Source organism: Diaphorina citri, unplaced genomic scaffold (genome assembly GCF_000475195.1).
Source record: "Diaphorina citri unplaced genomic scaffold, Diaci psyllid genome assembly version 1.1 scaffold857, whole genome shotgun sequence".
Classification (NCBI taxonomy): Eukaryota; Metazoa; Arthropoda; class Insecta; order Hemiptera; family Psyllidae; genus Diaphorina; species Diaphorina citri.
Window position 1 is genome coordinate 100,509 of NW_007378289.1, and position 17,130 is coordinate 117,638.

Sequence of the window (17,130 nt, forward strand, 5' to 3'; positions counted from 1 at the left end):
ATCCCACCACTGTTGTCAGTTTCTTGAAAATCAACAGCAGGATTATCAAGAGTTCTTGACCTATCTCCTGGCAGAGAATACTCCGCTTAGAGCGCCCTTGACATGTCAGGCCCGTATTTATTCCTCTGCGGAACTCTTCGTTGGTATTGCACACCAACGACAAATAGCAAGTACAGCCAGTAATATTATCATCGCCTGTTATGCAAACTCGGCTGTACAAATGCTCTATTCTCAGTTGACCTTCCAAAACATCATACGCTCCGATGACGTGAGCTCAGAATTGAGTGACCATTTGTGTGATTACGAGTGTTCAACACTCACACAGCTAGACACATGGCGAATTCGAGAAATCCCACCACTGATGTCAGTTTCTTGAAAATCAACAGCAGGATTATCAAGAGTTCTTGACCTATCTCCTGGCAGAGAATACTCCGCTCAGAGCGCCCTTGACATTCGTAGTCAGTGTCACCCGAGTTTACGTGAAATACAAGCCCGTATTTATTCCTCTGCCTCACAAAACTCTTCGTTGGTATTGCACACCAACGACAAATAGCAAGTACAGCCAGTAATATTATCATCGCCTGTTATGCAAACTCGGTAGAAAATCTTCGGCTTTAAATCTACTCTGGGCGTTGCGTTGCTCTAACTATTTTTGTGAAATACGAATTCCAAAGTCATCCTATGTTATGGTTAGGTCACAGGTTCGATTCCTGCCCGGGAGCGAACTTTATCCTCAACAGATGAGGTTCGTTCTCGGAACAGTTGGCTTCCTCATATTCTTTCCTCCATCGCGGCTTCGATTTCGGGACGAAACACTTTACCATCACGTGACGTGATAGTAGTGTGGCTGTCCTGAACATAACCTACAATATTATGGGAAAACTTTCAACTCCATCTTTCTGATTCCCCATGACCTCACGTGACGTAATAGTAGTGTGGCTGTCCTGAACATAACCTACAATATTATGGGAAAACTTTCAACTCCATCTTTGTGACTCCCCATGACCTCACGTGACGTGGTAGTAGTGTGGCTGTCCTGAACATAACCTACAATATTATGGGAAAACTTTCAACTACATCTTTCTGATTCCCCATGACCTCAGTTCACGTGACGTGATAGTAGTGTGGGTCTTTTCTTTCAGTTCCCTCTATCAAACCTCAATATTCATCCACTGCTATATTGATCTGTTTCCGTATCCAAGGTAGATAGAAGGATAGCTTAGTATAGACATCAGGGTATCCAGATTTGGCACATCCTGAACCAAAGGATGTGATGCCTGCTAGGTACCAGCGTCCATCCTTGAGACTACACTGAAGAGGCCCTCCTGAGTCACCCTGAAAATTAAGATGTCAAACGCTTTAGTGATGTCATGTACTCTACGACTATAGGCTGGATATATTAAAGTCAAACGTTTCTTTAGATTTTTTGACATCTTTTCTCTGGTTGTTGAACTTTTTTATTTAATGATCCTTCTTTTTAACACCTCTACATTTGTATTCTGGAAACATTAAACTTTCTTCCGGTTTCGAAAGAAGAAAAAAAGCTAAAAAAAGTTTTTGAAAAAAATAAATAAAATACTTCCAGCATTATCTTAGGCTAAAAACAGACGAGAGTGGAGAACAAAGAGCATAGGTAGAGCTTTTTCCTCTCATTTCTATGCGGTTTGAAGTCGTCACTTCCCGTTCCATTCTACCTTTAGCATTACTCACTATACAAGCTCCCGAGAATCCGTCCAGCTGTCCCCCGCACAGATGTCCCCCATGTAGCTCCACACTGTCACCATACTTATCCCGGCACACCGATATGTTATGCAGGGGTACCCGAATCTGGCGCAGCTTGCTAACCAGATCCCCCTTGGGTTTGACGCGGCCCCAGCCTGTAGCTACGCATTGCTGCTTGGGGTTGACGGGCCGCTTGTCTGCGTCGGTCAGACAGACAGCGCGGACCCCCTTGTCCCGCGCCGACGTGGGCCGGGATAGTTTGAGAAGCGCTGCGGACAGAAAAGATGTTATTAGGTTCTTTTTTAGAGAAGAAAAGAGGGAGATGGGAGACAAAAAGATATTGTTCAGGGTTCGTCACTCAGTCCTGTCCTATTCATTGTTTTTATGAATGATATTCTGAATATTGTCAAAGTTCCTCTTAGGCGGCTCTTGTTCATCGATGACTTCTTGATTATCGCAAGGGGAAAAGATGTTGAATTTTTAAGATACCGTTTACAGAAAACTTTGGATGAGGTTCTTAAGTGGTCCCAAGCAAATGGCCTTATTTTCTCTACGGACCCCCAAAAATCTGTTTGTGTTCTATTTTCCAGAGCTCGCAATCCGTCCTTTCCTAAGCTATACTATAGTGGTGTCGAGTTGAAATTTGCCAATAGCACAAAGTTTCTTGGACTGGTCTGGGATTCGAAATTAAATTGGTCCCTTCATATTAATTACGTGAAAACTCGAGCCGCCAAGGCCTTGAACGCCCTTAAAATGGTTTGCAATAAAAATTACGGTGTCCGTCGTGCATTACTTCTAGTCTTCTACAAGTCATTTATTCTCCCTATTTTTGACTATGGTTGTGTTGTCTATAGTTCAGGAAAGGACCATATTTTGAAAAGATTAAACCCAATCCACAACGCGGGCATAAGAATCGCTACTGGCGCCCTTATGACCAGCCCTATTTGTAGTCTTTATGTAGAGTCTGGCATTGGTCCTCTGTCCTTAAGACGGGACAAAATCATCATGAGATATGTTTCGAAAATAGGTAGTTGCCCTTCTAACCCTGCTCACAAGGAATTATATCATACAAATATTAATGTCAATGATTTTCCCCCTAATAAGCCTAAGCCTTTGTGTGTTCGAATTAAAGATATGTCAGATTTTCTTCCCCTTATTACAGACAGTGAATTTGTGCCATTCACAAGGCCCAGACCACCATGGTCCTTTCAAGTACCCTCGATTGATTTTTCCTTGCATCTGGATAATAAGGATAATATTCCTCCCATAGTATTCCAACAACATTTCCATGATCTTGTTACCAATAAATACTCTGACTCTGTTTTGTGTTTTACTGATGGTTCAAAAACCGTTAATTCTACCAGTTGTGCTTATTCTATCGGCAACCAAGTCCACGCATTTAAATTGAATAAAGTAAACTCTGTTTTGTCTTCCGAACTAATGGCTATACTACTCTGTGTTAAAAACCTTATATTTCTGCCTAGTACAAATTTCACGCTTATATCTGATTCCATGAGTGCCCTTTTAGCCATTTCTAATTGCAAAAATGATCATCCACTGGTGTCTTTAGTTTACACTACCTGGTTAGAAGCGAAAGACTGTGGCAAAAATTTGAACTTTGTATGGTGTCCTTCACACTGCGGAATAACGGGTAATGAACTAGTCGACATTGCTGCAAGAAATCCCATTACCAATATAACATTGAAAAATTGCACTTCCTTTGATTTTCGACCTAATGATGATAGTTATGGAACTCAATGCCGCTACTGGTCGCTACTCACCTATATCATGATGATAGTTATGGAACTCAATGCCGCTACTGGCCGCTACTCACCTATATCATGATGATAGCCATGGAACTCAATGCCACCACTGGCCGCTACTGGTCGCTACTCACCTATATCATGATGATAGTTATGGAACTCATTGCCACCACTGGCCGCTACTGGTCGCTACTCACCTATATCATGATGATATGGTGAGGGGAGGGAGGAACGTATTTGTAGATGTGTGTGGCAATTAAATATATGGTCCACGGTTAGGGTATCACCGCACCCGCAGGTGGGTCGAGGGTCTCTTTTGAAAATCTTCTTCATTGATACTCTTTATGAGAGCAAATTTATTGAAGGATTCCAAAATCAAATCCCAAAGGAGAATGAATCTTCGAATGAACAAATCGGACTGGCTGAAGTCCCAACCAGTCCGAAAATATTACACCGCCATTGTAGGTTAAGTTCCACTGTTCCAGTTCCAGTTTCACCTAAGCCGGCGCGGACACAGTGAGCAATGAGCACATAGGAACGTGTGTAATGATTGTTAAATTATTATGTCTATGTTTTATCTAAGGATCTCATTTGTCTGTAAAATTTGCAAAATTCATGTAAAATTGTAAATAAAAATAGGTAGGTATCTATTTCGTTAATACGTGATAATAATATTTAATATATCTAAGTCAAAAAATAAATATAAGCATACGTCGTTATGTATATTTGTATATTTACTTGTGTATATTAATAAAATATATATTTATTGTACTTTTTACATAATATAGAATTTACAATGATTTTCTATTTACAAAATAAATAATAGTTTTGTTGCTTTCATTTTCTAGAAGTAGGTAAGACCTTACAATCCGAACTTCTTCCAAAGATGTGTCCAAACATAGTCGACCGACCTTCGCGTCGCGTCGATCGACTTCGATCCACATCGATTGACAATAAATTCTCATCGATCGACGGCCGTGGACTATGTGTGGACTGTTAATACACCTTAATATTAATATCGCTTTTGTAACTCGTAATACTCTGCAAGTCTGTGCTCACTGGTAACTTTGTCCTCACGAGGCTGATGAGAAAATTGGTGATTCATTGGACGAAAGAAAAATCGGTAAATTCCTAGTGTGAAGGATGACAAGGATATAAGGGTAGAAGGATATAAGGATAATGTTCGTTCTCAGAACGGCTGATTCTCATATCCTGTCTTCCTTCTCTCTTCGCTCTCGGTAGGACAAGACCTTGGCAATTACATAAATTTCCCTGAAACCGGCCAGATTGTGGATCCGGCCAGAAACTTTTGTGTGAACACCTGAAAACTAAGTGAGTATGCAATGTGCACAACACATTAAGTGCCTTTGTGGTCTAACTAATATTGGGTACTTATCATCCGGGCCTTGTTTACTCACCTGCCAGGGCCAGGCGCCTCGTATGCTTTCCTTTCCATTGATCAGGCGCGGTTGACGATGACTATACCGGATACCTACACCACAGTCTGAAATGGAACAATATTGGATGGTTTACTCGTACCTATGTAGAGATAGAGGAAAAAGCAGTTTTTTTTTATCCCCGATTGGGCAACAATAAACTTCTTTCGGAAAAGGATCGTGCTACATATACCTATATAGGATTTCCTATGGTTTAGTCCAGGCGCTATTTAAGTTTCCAAAAGGGTAGGTACCAGCTCAGTTTTCGAAAGTTTCCCGAAAGTAAAAATAGAAAATCTTCGGCTTTAATAGAATAGAATAGAATAGAATATACCTTGTTTATCCTGCCCGAATAGACTGAAAAGTCCCTTTACCCCAGCAGTCTAAACAAGGTCTCGTATATTTGATGGGTTAAAGAATAATACATACAACTAACAATTCAGTAAAAAGACCTTTAATCTACTCTGGGCGTTGCGTTGCTCTAACTATTTTTGTGAAATACGAAATCCAAAGTCATCCTATGTATGGTTAGGTCACAGGTTCGATTCTTGCCCGGGAGCGAACTTTATCCTCAACAGATGAGGTTCGTTCTCGGAACAGTTGGCTTCCTCATTTTCTTTCCTCCATCTCGGCTTCGATTTCGGGACGAAACACTTTACCATCACGTGACGTGGTAGTAGTGTGGCTGTCCTGAACATAACCTACAATATTATGGGAAAACTTACAACTCCATCTTTCTGACTCCCCATGACCTCACGTGACGTGATAGTAGTGTGGGTCTTTTCTTTCAGTTCCCTCTATCAAACCTCAATATTCATCCACTGCTCTATTGATCTGTTTCCGTATCCAAGGTAGATAGAAGGATAGCTTAGTATAGACATCAGGGTATCCAGATTTGGCACATCCTGAACCAAAGGATGTGATGCCTGCTAGGTACCAGCGTCCATCCTTGAGACTACACTGAAGAGGCCCTCCTGAGTCACCCTGAAAATTAAGATGTCAAACGCTTTAGTGATGTCATGTACTCTACGACTATAGGCTGGATATATTAAAGTCAAACGTTTCTTTAGATTTTTTGACATCTTTTCTCTGGTTGTTGAACTTTTTTATTTAATGATCCTTCTTTTTAACACCTCTACATTATTTGTATTCTGGAATCATTAAACTTTCTTCCGGTTTCGAAAGAAGAAAAAAAAGTTGTTGAAAAAAATGAATAAAATACTTCCAGCATTATCTTAGGCTAAAAACAGACGGGAGTGGAGAACAAAGAGCATGGGTAGAGCTTTTTCCTCTCATTTCTATGCGGTTTGAAGTCGTCACTCCCCTCTATCGTCACTTGATTCTACATAATCGATGCCCTAAGAGCCATTTCACACTGAGCGGATTTTTACCGCGCGGATTCCGCTTTCGCGGTTTTTTTCCCGCTTAGTCAATGAGTGTTTAATGAGTCCTTTCGCACACAGCGGTATTCTAGTGAAATCCGCGCGTTTTCCCTGCGGATCCGCTGGACGTCCGCAGAAATTTAGACCCGCGATCGCGGTTTTTTTCCCGCTGCAGTAGTAGTCATATTAGAAGTGTTTGGGATGTAAGGAATATTGATAATAATTTTTATTTTCTTGAAGTGTTACCTACGTAAATGTAAACCGCTGTGTGTGAAAGAAATCGCGGATTTTGCAGGCGGTAAAAATCCGCTCAGTGTGAAATGAGCCTAAGCTCTCCGTTCCATTCTGCCTTTAGCATTACTCACTATGCAAGCTCCCGAGAATCCGTCCAGCTGTCCCCCGCACAGATGTCCCCCATGTAGCTCCACACTGTCACCATACTTATCCCGGCACACCGATATGTTATGCAGGGGTACCCGAATCTGGCGCAGCTTGCTAACCAGATCCCCCTTGGGTTTGACGCGGCCCCAGCCTGTAGCTACGCATTGCTGCTTGGGGTTGACGGGCCGCTTGTCTGCGTCGGTCAGACAGACAGCGCGGACCCCCTTGTCCCGCGCCGACGTGGGCCGGGATAGTTTGAGAAGCGCTGCGGACAGAAAAGATGTTATTAGGTTCTTTTTTAGAGAAAAAAAAGAGGGAGATGGGAGACTAGTCGACATTGCTGCAAGAAATCCCATTACCAATATAACATTGAAAAATTGCACTTCCTTTGATTTTCGACCTGTCATAAGTTCCATCATTCACAAGCAATGGCACTGGTCGCTACTCACCTATATCATGATGATAGCCATGGAACTCAATGCCGCTACTGGTCGCTACTCACCTATATCATGATGATAGTTATGGAACTCCTCATGAACCCGAATCCTCTCCACGGGGATTCGAACCTCGCTCTTCTCCTCTTCAGTCCGATCCCAATCCCCTAGCACCGCAGTCCATAGCTCCGGTATGGGCAGACTGAAGATGTCGTTGTGAATGCAGTGTGCCGCAGTTACGACCCAGGATGGGTGGATGAGCACCGCACCACACCAGTGCGGCATGAGACCGAGCCGCGGATGAAGCACTTGTAGGGAGACCTGCGGAAAATTGAGAAAATTGGTGATTCATTGGACGAAAGAAAAATCGGTAAATTCCTAGTGTGAAGGATGACAAGGATATAAGGGTAGAAGGATATAAGGATAATGTTCGTTCTCAGAACGGCTGATTCTCATATCCTGTCTTCCTTCTCTCTTCGCTCTCGGTAGGACAAGACCTTGGCAATTACATAAATTTCCCTGAAACCGGCCAGATTGTGGATCCGGCCAGAAACTTTTGTGTGAACACCTGAAAACTAAGTGAGTATGCAATGTGCACAACACATTAAGTGCCTTTGTGGTCTAACTAATATTGGGTACTTATCATCCGGGCCTTGTTTACTCACCTGCCAGGGCCAGGCGCCTCGTATGCTTTCCTTTCCATTGATCAGGCGCGGTTGACGATGACTATACCGGATACCTACACCACAGTCTGAAATGGAAAAATATTGGATGGTTTACTCGTACCTAGAGGAAAAAGCAGTTTTTTATCCCCCATTGGGCAACAATAAACTTCTTTCGGAAAAGGATCGTGCTACATATATAGGATTTCCTATGGTTTAGTCCAGGCGCTATTTAAGTTTCCGAATAGGGTAGGTACCAGCTCAGTTTTCGAAAGTTTCCCGAAAGTTAAAGACACCGTAACATACTAAAAATGTCTGCTTATGATTTAAAACACCCTAGGTATCACTCAACTATGGAGCCATATGGCTCAATTGTACCCCCCCCACCCTCATTTCTATTGCTTGCGGATTCCCCTGTAGCTTTGGGGAGATGAGGAAGTTAGTTGGGTGTAAACACAACGGACGGACAAAGAGAGATTTCGCAAGTAAAGAAATGAAATTTCCAAGTTCTTGACGTAGGAAAACAACGCCTCATGGTAATATTCCAGCTGAAGTTGGGTGTGTAAATTATTTACTACTCTTCACATGTCATGAATTGTCATATTTTCATATAATGTCATAAATTGTCATATTTTCAAGTCACCTTGTCATTTATTCAAGGTGCAAATTGCTTTTACTTGTACCTCTTGCGAAGGTCACTGTGTCACAGAGATTTATCATAGGGGCTGTCGCTTTTTGAAATGCGATCCCCTGGCCATTGATAATTTCGTTTCTTTACTTAATAGGAGTCGCACTCCAGTTGCAAGACTCCAGGTAGGTAAATTATATCAGTCAACACTCAAGGCTGTGGTTACACCTAATCAGAGTTGCATGGAGAGACTACTGTCATTGAATCTGATCGTACCACGGATGTTGCGTCGTAAAACGAGAAATGTGATCCGGTGTAACCGCAGCCCAAGTTACTGAAGTTTTATGGTGAAAACAATATATGTACCTTCTCCAAAAATCCTCATAGGAAAGTCTGGGTGGGAGGCGACTAGTATCACGTCACGTGAGGGTAGTGAGGCATCATGAACGAAATTACCTACAACATTGTGGGAAAACTTTGAACTACATCTTTCTGTAGTGTGTTTCTACCTTTAGGTACACTGCAAATCCCCTCGGGACCTTGCCCTGGCCTCGATCCAACGTTCTCTGGCTAGCAAGTAACAAACCCGACTGTTCTGTATACTCCAGTACTCTGGTTCTGTATTCTGTAATTCTGTTGCTAGAACATTCAGTGGGAGTGTGTGTGGGTGACTCATAACAGCAAGTGCCTTGTCAGCTCTAATCTAGCAGAGATCTTAATGGAATTCAAATCTGGTACGAAATAAATTGACCATAACGGCCTCGAACTCGCAGACTCATAGGTTACAAGGAAACTCTCTTGGATGATATAGGGGGTGCAGTTTTCAATTAGTATAAAGCACGGGAGGTTTGCCACAATGTAAATAGTAAATACCTACATAAGTACCTACATATTTATGTATGTACAAATAGTAAATACCTACATAGGTACCTACATATTTGTGTATGTATGTACATATCCTCGTGTATATGAAGTATCCGACGCATTAGGTACATTGTAACTAGGTATCTTTATAAACATAACTATATTATCTATCTATTTAGGGAGGGGAAGTCCGGGCAAAGTGGTCCCTCTATTTATACAGTCAGTGATAATGATAACAAGTTTCTTTTGGCACCTGAATAGGTATAAAAATAAAATATTTTCTTTATAATACAGGAGCCTTTTTTGTAGACCTCTATCAAAGGACCACTTTGCCCTCACATGTGTTTAGGAAATTGCCTTGGTGATCACTTTGCCTGTATTTTAGTTTTCTTTTATAACTAAACAAGCTGGGCCCGTCCCTCCGGGAATTTTTTAGCCCGTAGTTTATTCGATCTTGGTTAAAGAAAATCAGTACTTATTACTTATATACCTACCTAATTTGTTTAATATTCAGTTTATTTTTATTATTGATTTGATTTTTGATTTTACTTTCATGTAATGATTTAAAATCAAGACTAGAGCCCGTTCTCCCTTTATTCCTTTAAGTCACCCATCCATTTATTGGCCTTTCTCGGCGTAGCCTAACATAGGTGACGCTAAAAGCGGTCGACTGAAGTGTTATCTAAAACTTTCTCGCTTTGAGTTCATAGGTCGTTGCGACAAATTTCAAAATCAGGGCTCATTTGTGTGAGAAAATGTGAAAAAAATCCCCCAAAAACCAGTTTTTTTGGCTTTTTGGTTTTCTGGACAAAATTTGCACCACCACTATGCTACATTCTCTATTCCTCTAAGCATCAGGAGAACGTTGCTCTCTGTAGACCCTAAAAGCTTTTATTCCTTTGAAATGTGTATTTCCTTCTTAGTGGCATTCACTTTTATTCTTTTGATATCTACTTACCTATTTATCTTAGTATCCTTAGTGGATTCTTACACAGTAATGAAGTAATGATAGAGGGAAATTGGGACTATATTTATTCCACTCATATGTAGGTACATATTTATTTTAGTGAATTCTTAGATGGTAATGTAGTGGGTTCTCCTTTGGTTAGTGGGTTTGTCTTTTATTTCGTCTGATCCTGGGTTATGTATAGGGTTGCCAACTTTTTTTTCGGCATATACGGTACAAACTAGCAAAATGGTGAAAAAATACGGATTTCCCGATTTTTACCCGGAAGAACAGACTGACAGACACCGAAGCGAATACAATAGTCCGTCCACTATACCTTTTATTATTGCTATTGTAATTTAATAAAGGAAGGACGGACTAAAAAGAGCATTCTAACTATTACTGTACCTACTATTACTATAGGTACTAGTTTGCCCGGACTTCCCCTATTATGTACGACTTCACATAGTAAGTACGTACCTACGTATGTACTAGGGTTGCCAACTTTTTTTTTCGGCATATACGGTACAAACTAGCAAAATGGTGAAAAAATACGGATTTCCCGATTTTTACCCGCTCTTTCTACATTTGGACAACCCACTACCCCAGTTAAGAGGCTGTTCATAGTCCTCGATATGCGATAGCACAAACTGATGCACATATCTTGTGTAAGGTCCCTGGAGATCCTCAAAATGTTCTAGGATACAGGACCTCATTTTGAAAGCACGACTTCTCCCAGATCCTAAGGAAGAGGAGTACTCAGTCTACACTTCTACAGTAAGAATGTCAATGAAACGTAACATATGAGGTAAGTACTCCTATTAGGGTTGCCAACTTTTTTTTCGGCATATACGGTACAAACTAGCAAAATGGTGAAAAAATACGGATTTCCCGATTTTTACCCGGAACAAAGGCATGCACCGAGCTAGGCCTAGAGATCCAGATTTATGAATCATGCTGCATGCACCTGTACGCCGTACGTTATACATTCGTACTAGTACGTTACTATACCTACACTACACTACCTACTTGACTCGCGGGTTTTTGTGTTTTTCGTGCGTACTTACCTGTCTTTTTAAACTTTTTTTTTTTATTTTTTTCTGTTTATTAGTCAGTTCCCGTATTTTCCATAGATTTGGAAAAAACCGGAACAAAGGTGTGTTCCGGCGGAACATTTGCTGTTTATTAGTCAGTTCCCGTATTTTCCATAGATTTGGAAAAAACCGGAACAAAGGTGTGTTCCGGCGGAACATTTGATTTTGACAAAAATACGGATTGTTCCGGGAAATAACGTACGGTTGGCAACCCTAGTATGTACCCATGAGTATCTATGTTTATGTGTATTACCTAACCGTGTGTGATATCTATAGAAGTACTGTGTGGTTTTTACTGTTTGGTGATGAAGATGGATTACTGTGTGGTGATGAATCATTGGATACATGATGCTAAGTCACGATTATACCTAGCTATCTATTCGAGACCCATTCACGCTTGTAACTTACCTACTCTTACTGTAACTATAGTAATGGATTACTATAATATGTAGTAGGTAGTGTAGGTATGAGGTACCTAAGTACCTATGACACTTTTTTTTAAAAAAGAAAGTAAAAATGGTGGTGATTCATTGCATTCAGTATTTCCTATAGTGATGTTACCTATACGTTATCCAGATGGATATGGCAGCAAGGAGTCATCGACCCAAAATGAAAGAACCAATCAGAATGCGAGAATTCCTTGCATTGTGACCTCTATCAAAGGACCACTTTGCCTCATGTGTTTAGGAAATTGCCTTGGTGATCACTTTGCCTGTATTTTAGTTTTCTTTTATAACTAAACAAGCTGGGCCCGTCCCTCCGGGAATTTTCTAGCCCGTAGTTTATTCGATCGTGGTTAAAGAAAATCAGTACTTATATACCATATACCTACCTACCTAATTTGTTTAATATTCAGTTTATTTTTATTATTGATTTGATTTTACTTTCATGTAAAGATTTAAAATCAAGACTAGAGCCCGTTCTCCCTTTATTCCTTTAAGTCACCCATCCATTTATTGGCCTTGCTCGGCGTAGCTTAACATAGGTGACGCTAAAACCGGTCGACTAAAGTGTTATCTAAAACTTTCTCGCTTTGAGTTCATAGGTTGTCGCGACAAATTTCAAAATCAGGGCTCATTTGTGTGAGAAAATGTGAAAAAAAATCACCCAAAAACCAGTTTTTTTGGCTTTTTGGTTTTCTGGACAAAATTCGCACCACCACTTTCGTGTTCCTGGTAAAAAGACCTTTAATTTGATATATAGGTCGACCAGGTTTGAATAGTAATTCTATGGGAACAGACAGACTGACAGACAGACACCGAAGCGAATACAATAGTCCGTCCACTATACCTTTTATTATTACTATTGTAATTTAATAAAGGAATGTCTGTCTGTAAACAAAATATCTCGAGAACGGTAAGAGCTAGAGACTTGAAATTTGGCATGCAGCTGTCAAATTTGACAAGGATACGACAACGCTTGGCGGCATTTCGGCCGCTTTTTGGCGGTTTTCAGTGTAATTCAATAATATTTCAGGAACGGCACACGGACCAATGGCTGAAACTTTGGATTTAGGCTCTATATATACTAGTAAATCTGTTCTAGAACAGGTAACATCGTAACTTCAACTGTTTTCTTGATTTATACGTTATCCAGATGGATATGGCAGCAAGGAGTCATCGACCCAAAATGAAAGAACCAATCAGAATGCGAGAATTCCTTGCATTGTTGCAATTAAGGTAAAGGTCTATTTTTATAAACTCTCTCTTTTAAAAAGTAAAGGTAGCTTCGATCTGTAACCTTTCTTACAAGAGGTTGAATCGCTGTGCAATGTGGGAGGAAGCACTGTGCAATGTACCTTCCTCTTTTAAAGATTTTCTACCGTTGCACCTTTGACATGTTTGGCAACGTAGCCTACTTTTTTGATGACTCCTTGCTGCCATATCCATCTGGATAACGTATAACATACATAATATCTGCTTCATATACATTGTACTTTACGGACCCTGTTTTGAACCTTTGTGAATGTTCCACATCCGAATTCCATGAAAAGGGTCCATGAAAATATGTATTTTTTGCGCAACTAGTAGGTATACCTACTCAGTACTCATACACCCTAGATTCATATAAGCTTAACCCATCCTTTAGGGCTGTTTGCCCCCACACCTAAGCCTCGGAGTGGGCGTTTTGTGTATGAAGTTTAGCTCACCCTAAGTACCTACATACATATTAGTTACCTACTTATTAACGTTGATGGTTCTTACCTTTGACAGATCCGAAGTTGAGTCTTGGTTCGTATCCCGAGAGTTGCACTAATATCCCGATGAGGATCAGCGCTAATGTCATAATTATGAAAATGCATTATTGAAATGCATTCGTGCTATGCATTTTTCAAAGTCATTAGTTTATAGTGCATTTTTGAAAATTGACGTTGAAATTAATTATTTTTGTTATAATGATAAAAAATTATCTACTGTTGACATGAATTAAAACAAAAGACATTAGGTATTTGTTTAATTTAGTAGAGATGGAGATTCGAGGCGTAAAGGTGTGTCCACACATAGTCGACCGGCCGTGGATCAATGTCGACTGAACGGTCCACACTGCCTCGACAACATAGATTCACCTCGTCCGTCGATCCACGCGACGGCCGGTCAACCATGTTTGGACACACCTTGAGATATTTGGTGACGATAGTTTTACCCTCCATTCGTAGACAAGGTAAGTTACTCAAGCCTGAGTAGGGTCGAAACCAGTTTTTTTTTGGATTTTTGGCTTTATGGTTTTCTGGACAAAATTTGCACCACCATTTTCGTGTTCCTGGTAAAAAGACCTTTAATTTGATATATAGGTCGACCAGGTTTGGATAAGTCCTTCTATGGGGACAGACAGACAGACAGACTGGAACTCATTGTCGCTACTGGTCGCTACTCACCTATATCATGATGATAGTTATGGAACTCATTGTCGCTACTGGTCGCTACTCACCTATATCATGATGATAGTTATGGAACTCATTGTCGCTACTGGTCGCTACTCACCTATATCATGATGATAGTTATGGAACTCAATGCCGCTACTGGTCGTTACTCACCTATATCATGGTGATAGTTATGGAACTCAATGCCGCTACTGGTCGCTACTCACCTATATCATGGTGATAGTTATGGAACTCAATGCCGCTACTGGTCGCTACTCACCTATATCATGATGATAGCTATGGAACTCAATGCCAGCACTGGCCGCTACTCACCTATATCATGATGATAGCCATGGAACTCAATGCCGCTACTGGTCGCTACTCACCTATATCATGATGATAGTTATGGAACTCCTCATGAACCCGAATCCTCTCCACGGGGATTCGAACCTCGCTCTTCTCCTCTTCAGTCCGATCCCAATCCCCTAGCACCGCAGTCCATAGCTCCGGTATGGGCAGACTGAAGATGTCGTTGTGAATGCAGTGTGCCGCAGTTACGACCCAGGATGGGTGGATGAGCACCGCACCACACCAGTGCGGCATGAGACCGAGCCGCGGATGAAGCACTTGTAGGGAGACCTGCGGAAAATTGAGAAAATTAGAATTCATTATGGTCACCCCAGCGCACGCGACTTTGCTTAATTTCAGCAATCTTCAGAGAACTGGTATCTTGTTATCTACATGGAAAGTGCTATTTGCTACTGCCGCTGATTAGAGAGATGTACCTATGCCTAGACTACCTAGCTTTTTTTTGTTTTGTTTTTGTTTTTTTTTTTTGTTTTTGTTTTTTTTTTTTTCAATAGCTCAGATGGTCACCCCAGCGCACGCGACTATGCCTTATTTCAGTAATCTTCTGAGAACTGGTATCTTGTTATCTACACGGAAAGTGCTATTTGCTTAGATTTGCTACTGCCGCTGATTAGAGATATGTACCTATACCTAGACTACCTAGCTATTTTTTTTTTCTATAGCGAGTAAAAAAAAGTGAATGAAAATACCTAGAATTCCTATATTAAGCTTTCGTTGTAAGTAACTATAGTAGTAGCTAGGTGCATGTGCTCGGTATTGGGTACCTGTACATAATAGTACTTAATGATTTATTTTGTGTAAATAACCAACAGTTAATGAGACTTCTACACTCAATAGTCAGAATAGATCCAAGATACTCATTTAGTTAGGATTGTTTCTAAGAACAATCCTTACAATCTCTGTCAGAGTAAGATTTAATGTCGATTCATTTCCTATCTGAATCCTTCGTTATCTATTGTTCTTTCACGAAAGTTGATTTTATTCCAAGTTGAAAGGTAAATAAAAGAGTTGTATAATGATTTTAATAAATGAACATTGGGATTTTAATGAAGGTTGGGTTTTTTTTAATGAACGTTGGGACGCGAAAGTTTCTAATAAACACGCTATCTGTTGTACACTTGTATGTAAGTCTTAGAGATTATCAATCTCTTGTAGGTTACAACTAGAACTTTTTACTAGCATCACTTGTTTTATTGGTCTCCATCGCGGTTTTAATGCTCGGAACTTACGACTTATGTAACAGATGGAATAATCACCTGTTTTGATGTACTTTTTTTTTTATTATTGGGTACTTCTTTTTATTTAGATATTTATTCAACCTCAGTGGTGTATAGCTGTACAATGGTTAGCGCGGTGGACTCTGGATCTGGAGGTTGGTGGTTCGAGTCCAAGTCAAGTCTTGAAATTTAGGGTATTGTATTAAGCAAGGAACGACATTTGTGACAAGCATTTATGCTTAACAAAATTAAAATTACTGATTTATAACTTTTTTAATTTCTATTTCAATCTCACAAAAGGAAAGTTCCAAGAAAAGTTTTGTTTTTGTGTTCCAAGTAGGTACCTACTTATGGATAGGTAGGTATCTGTTTCCATAATTCTTTTTTCTATTGGGAAGCCGGCACTTTCTAAATGCTACTCACAAATTCTAATATCGATAGACAATACAGCCTGACAATTCATCTACAATAGAATAAAAGTTTTCAAATTAGATACCTAGGATCTACCTAAGGTACCTACTACCTACCTACTTTTAAATCTAATTCATAGGTACCACACCTATTGATAGATGTTAGTATCTATAAGATATATAAATCGATCTCTAAATCAGATTTTAATCTTACCTACCTACTTACCACCTAGTGATTAGGTCTAGACTTCCGATATTTAATTGATTATTTATTTATTGATTTTTGTTCTTATTGAATAGAGATACTGAATGATAGATTGGTGCCTATATAATTGTGATTGAATTTGTCGTTCCGGAGGTAATTTACACAGCAGGGTGTAACCTAAAAATATTGGTAATATTAGAAAGTGAAAGAAGAGCTTTGATATAGAGGAAACTATAACAGAACTGTTGAGATTCCATTGTCCCGAAAGCGAAGAGAGAAGAAAGACAGGATAGGAGAAAGTCAGCCGTCCCGAATCTAGCATTTGCCTGTCTAGTTAGCTTGTTTCCTCATTCAACTTCTTCTTTCTCTTAATCCTCATATTCTTATTTACAAACACAGGAACAATATTATAAGTACAAACGCAGTACAGGTACAAAAATACAAACACAATAAATAGGTAGGTACTTGTATTAGAAAAACTAATTGAGAGTAGGTAAACTTTAAGACAAAGTACAGGTGGGATGACATTTCTATTACCTCGCTCAGTCGACCATGTTGATGGCTTTGTAGTTGATACAAAAGTATTTTCGGTTTAGGTAATCCATTCAGATCAGCCTCAAACATCAAGGCTCCGACTTTGGACATACTTTTTCTTGCTTGACTTTGGGACATACTTTTTCCCTCTACTCCCCCTCTCTGACCCTATATAGTTCCCTAGGAAGCTCAGGACAACCATCGCACACTATCAGCCAAATCC

At 40.1% G+C, this 17,130-nt stretch overlaps 2 protein-coding genes across 2 annotated transcripts; both read right to left on the minus strand.

The window, feature by feature from the left end:
- Positions 1–1,117: 1,117 nt before the first annotated feature.
- Positions 1,118–5,670, minus strand: LOC103512589 (transmembrane protease serine 11G-like). The gene is made up of 4 exons (XM_017445466.2): positions 5,647–5,670; positions 3,620–3,674; positions 1,711–1,991; positions 1,118–1,335 (listed from the first exon to the last, which is right to left on the minus strand). The coding sequence occupies exons 1-4, from the start codon at positions 5,668–5,670 to the stop codon at positions 1,159–1,161; spliced, it is 537 nt and encodes a 178-aa protein (XP_017300955.1). The 3' UTR covers positions 1,118–1,158.
- On the minus strand, positions 5,649–13,674 carry LOC103512590 (trypsin-1-like). Its single transcript, XM_026826024.1, has 5 exons — positions 13,517–13,674; positions 7,784–7,869; positions 7,187–7,439; positions 6,669–6,949; positions 5,649–5,905 (listed from the first exon to the last, which is right to left on the minus strand). The coding sequence occupies exons 1-5, from the start codon at positions 13,596–13,598 to the stop codon at positions 5,729–5,731; spliced, it is 879 nt and encodes a 292-aa protein (XP_026681825.1). The 5' UTR covers positions 13,599–13,674; the 3' UTR covers positions 5,649–5,728.
- Positions 13,675–17,130: the final 3,456 nt, after the last annotated feature.

Excerpts from the sequence above, each read along its gene's own strand:
- LOC103512589 (XM_017445466.2), bottom strand. The coding sequence starts at position 5,670 with ATGGGGAGTCAGAAAGATGGAGTT. Across the intron at positions 3,675-5,646 it reads GGAGTCAGAAAGATGGAGTT|CGACCAGTAGCGGCCAGTGG; the intron begins GTAAGTTTTCCC and ends ATAGGTGAGTAG. Across the intron at positions 1,992-3,619 it reads TAACTATCATCATGATATAG|CGCTTCTCAAACTATCCCGG; the intron begins GTGAGTAGCGAC and ends TTCTGTCCGCAG.
- LOC103512590 (XM_026826024.1), bottom strand. The coding sequence starts at position 13,598 with ATGACATTAGCGCTGATCCTCATCGGGATATTAGTGCAACTCTCGGGA. Across the intron at positions 7,870-13,516 it reads CAACTTCGGATCTGTCAAAG|ACTGTGGTGTAGGTATCCGG; the intron begins GTAAGAACCATC and ends TTTCCATTTCAG. Across the intron at positions 6,950-7,186 it reads TAACTATCATCATGATATAG|CGCTTCTCAAACTATCCCGG; the intron begins GTGAGTAGCGAC and ends TTCTGTCCGCAG.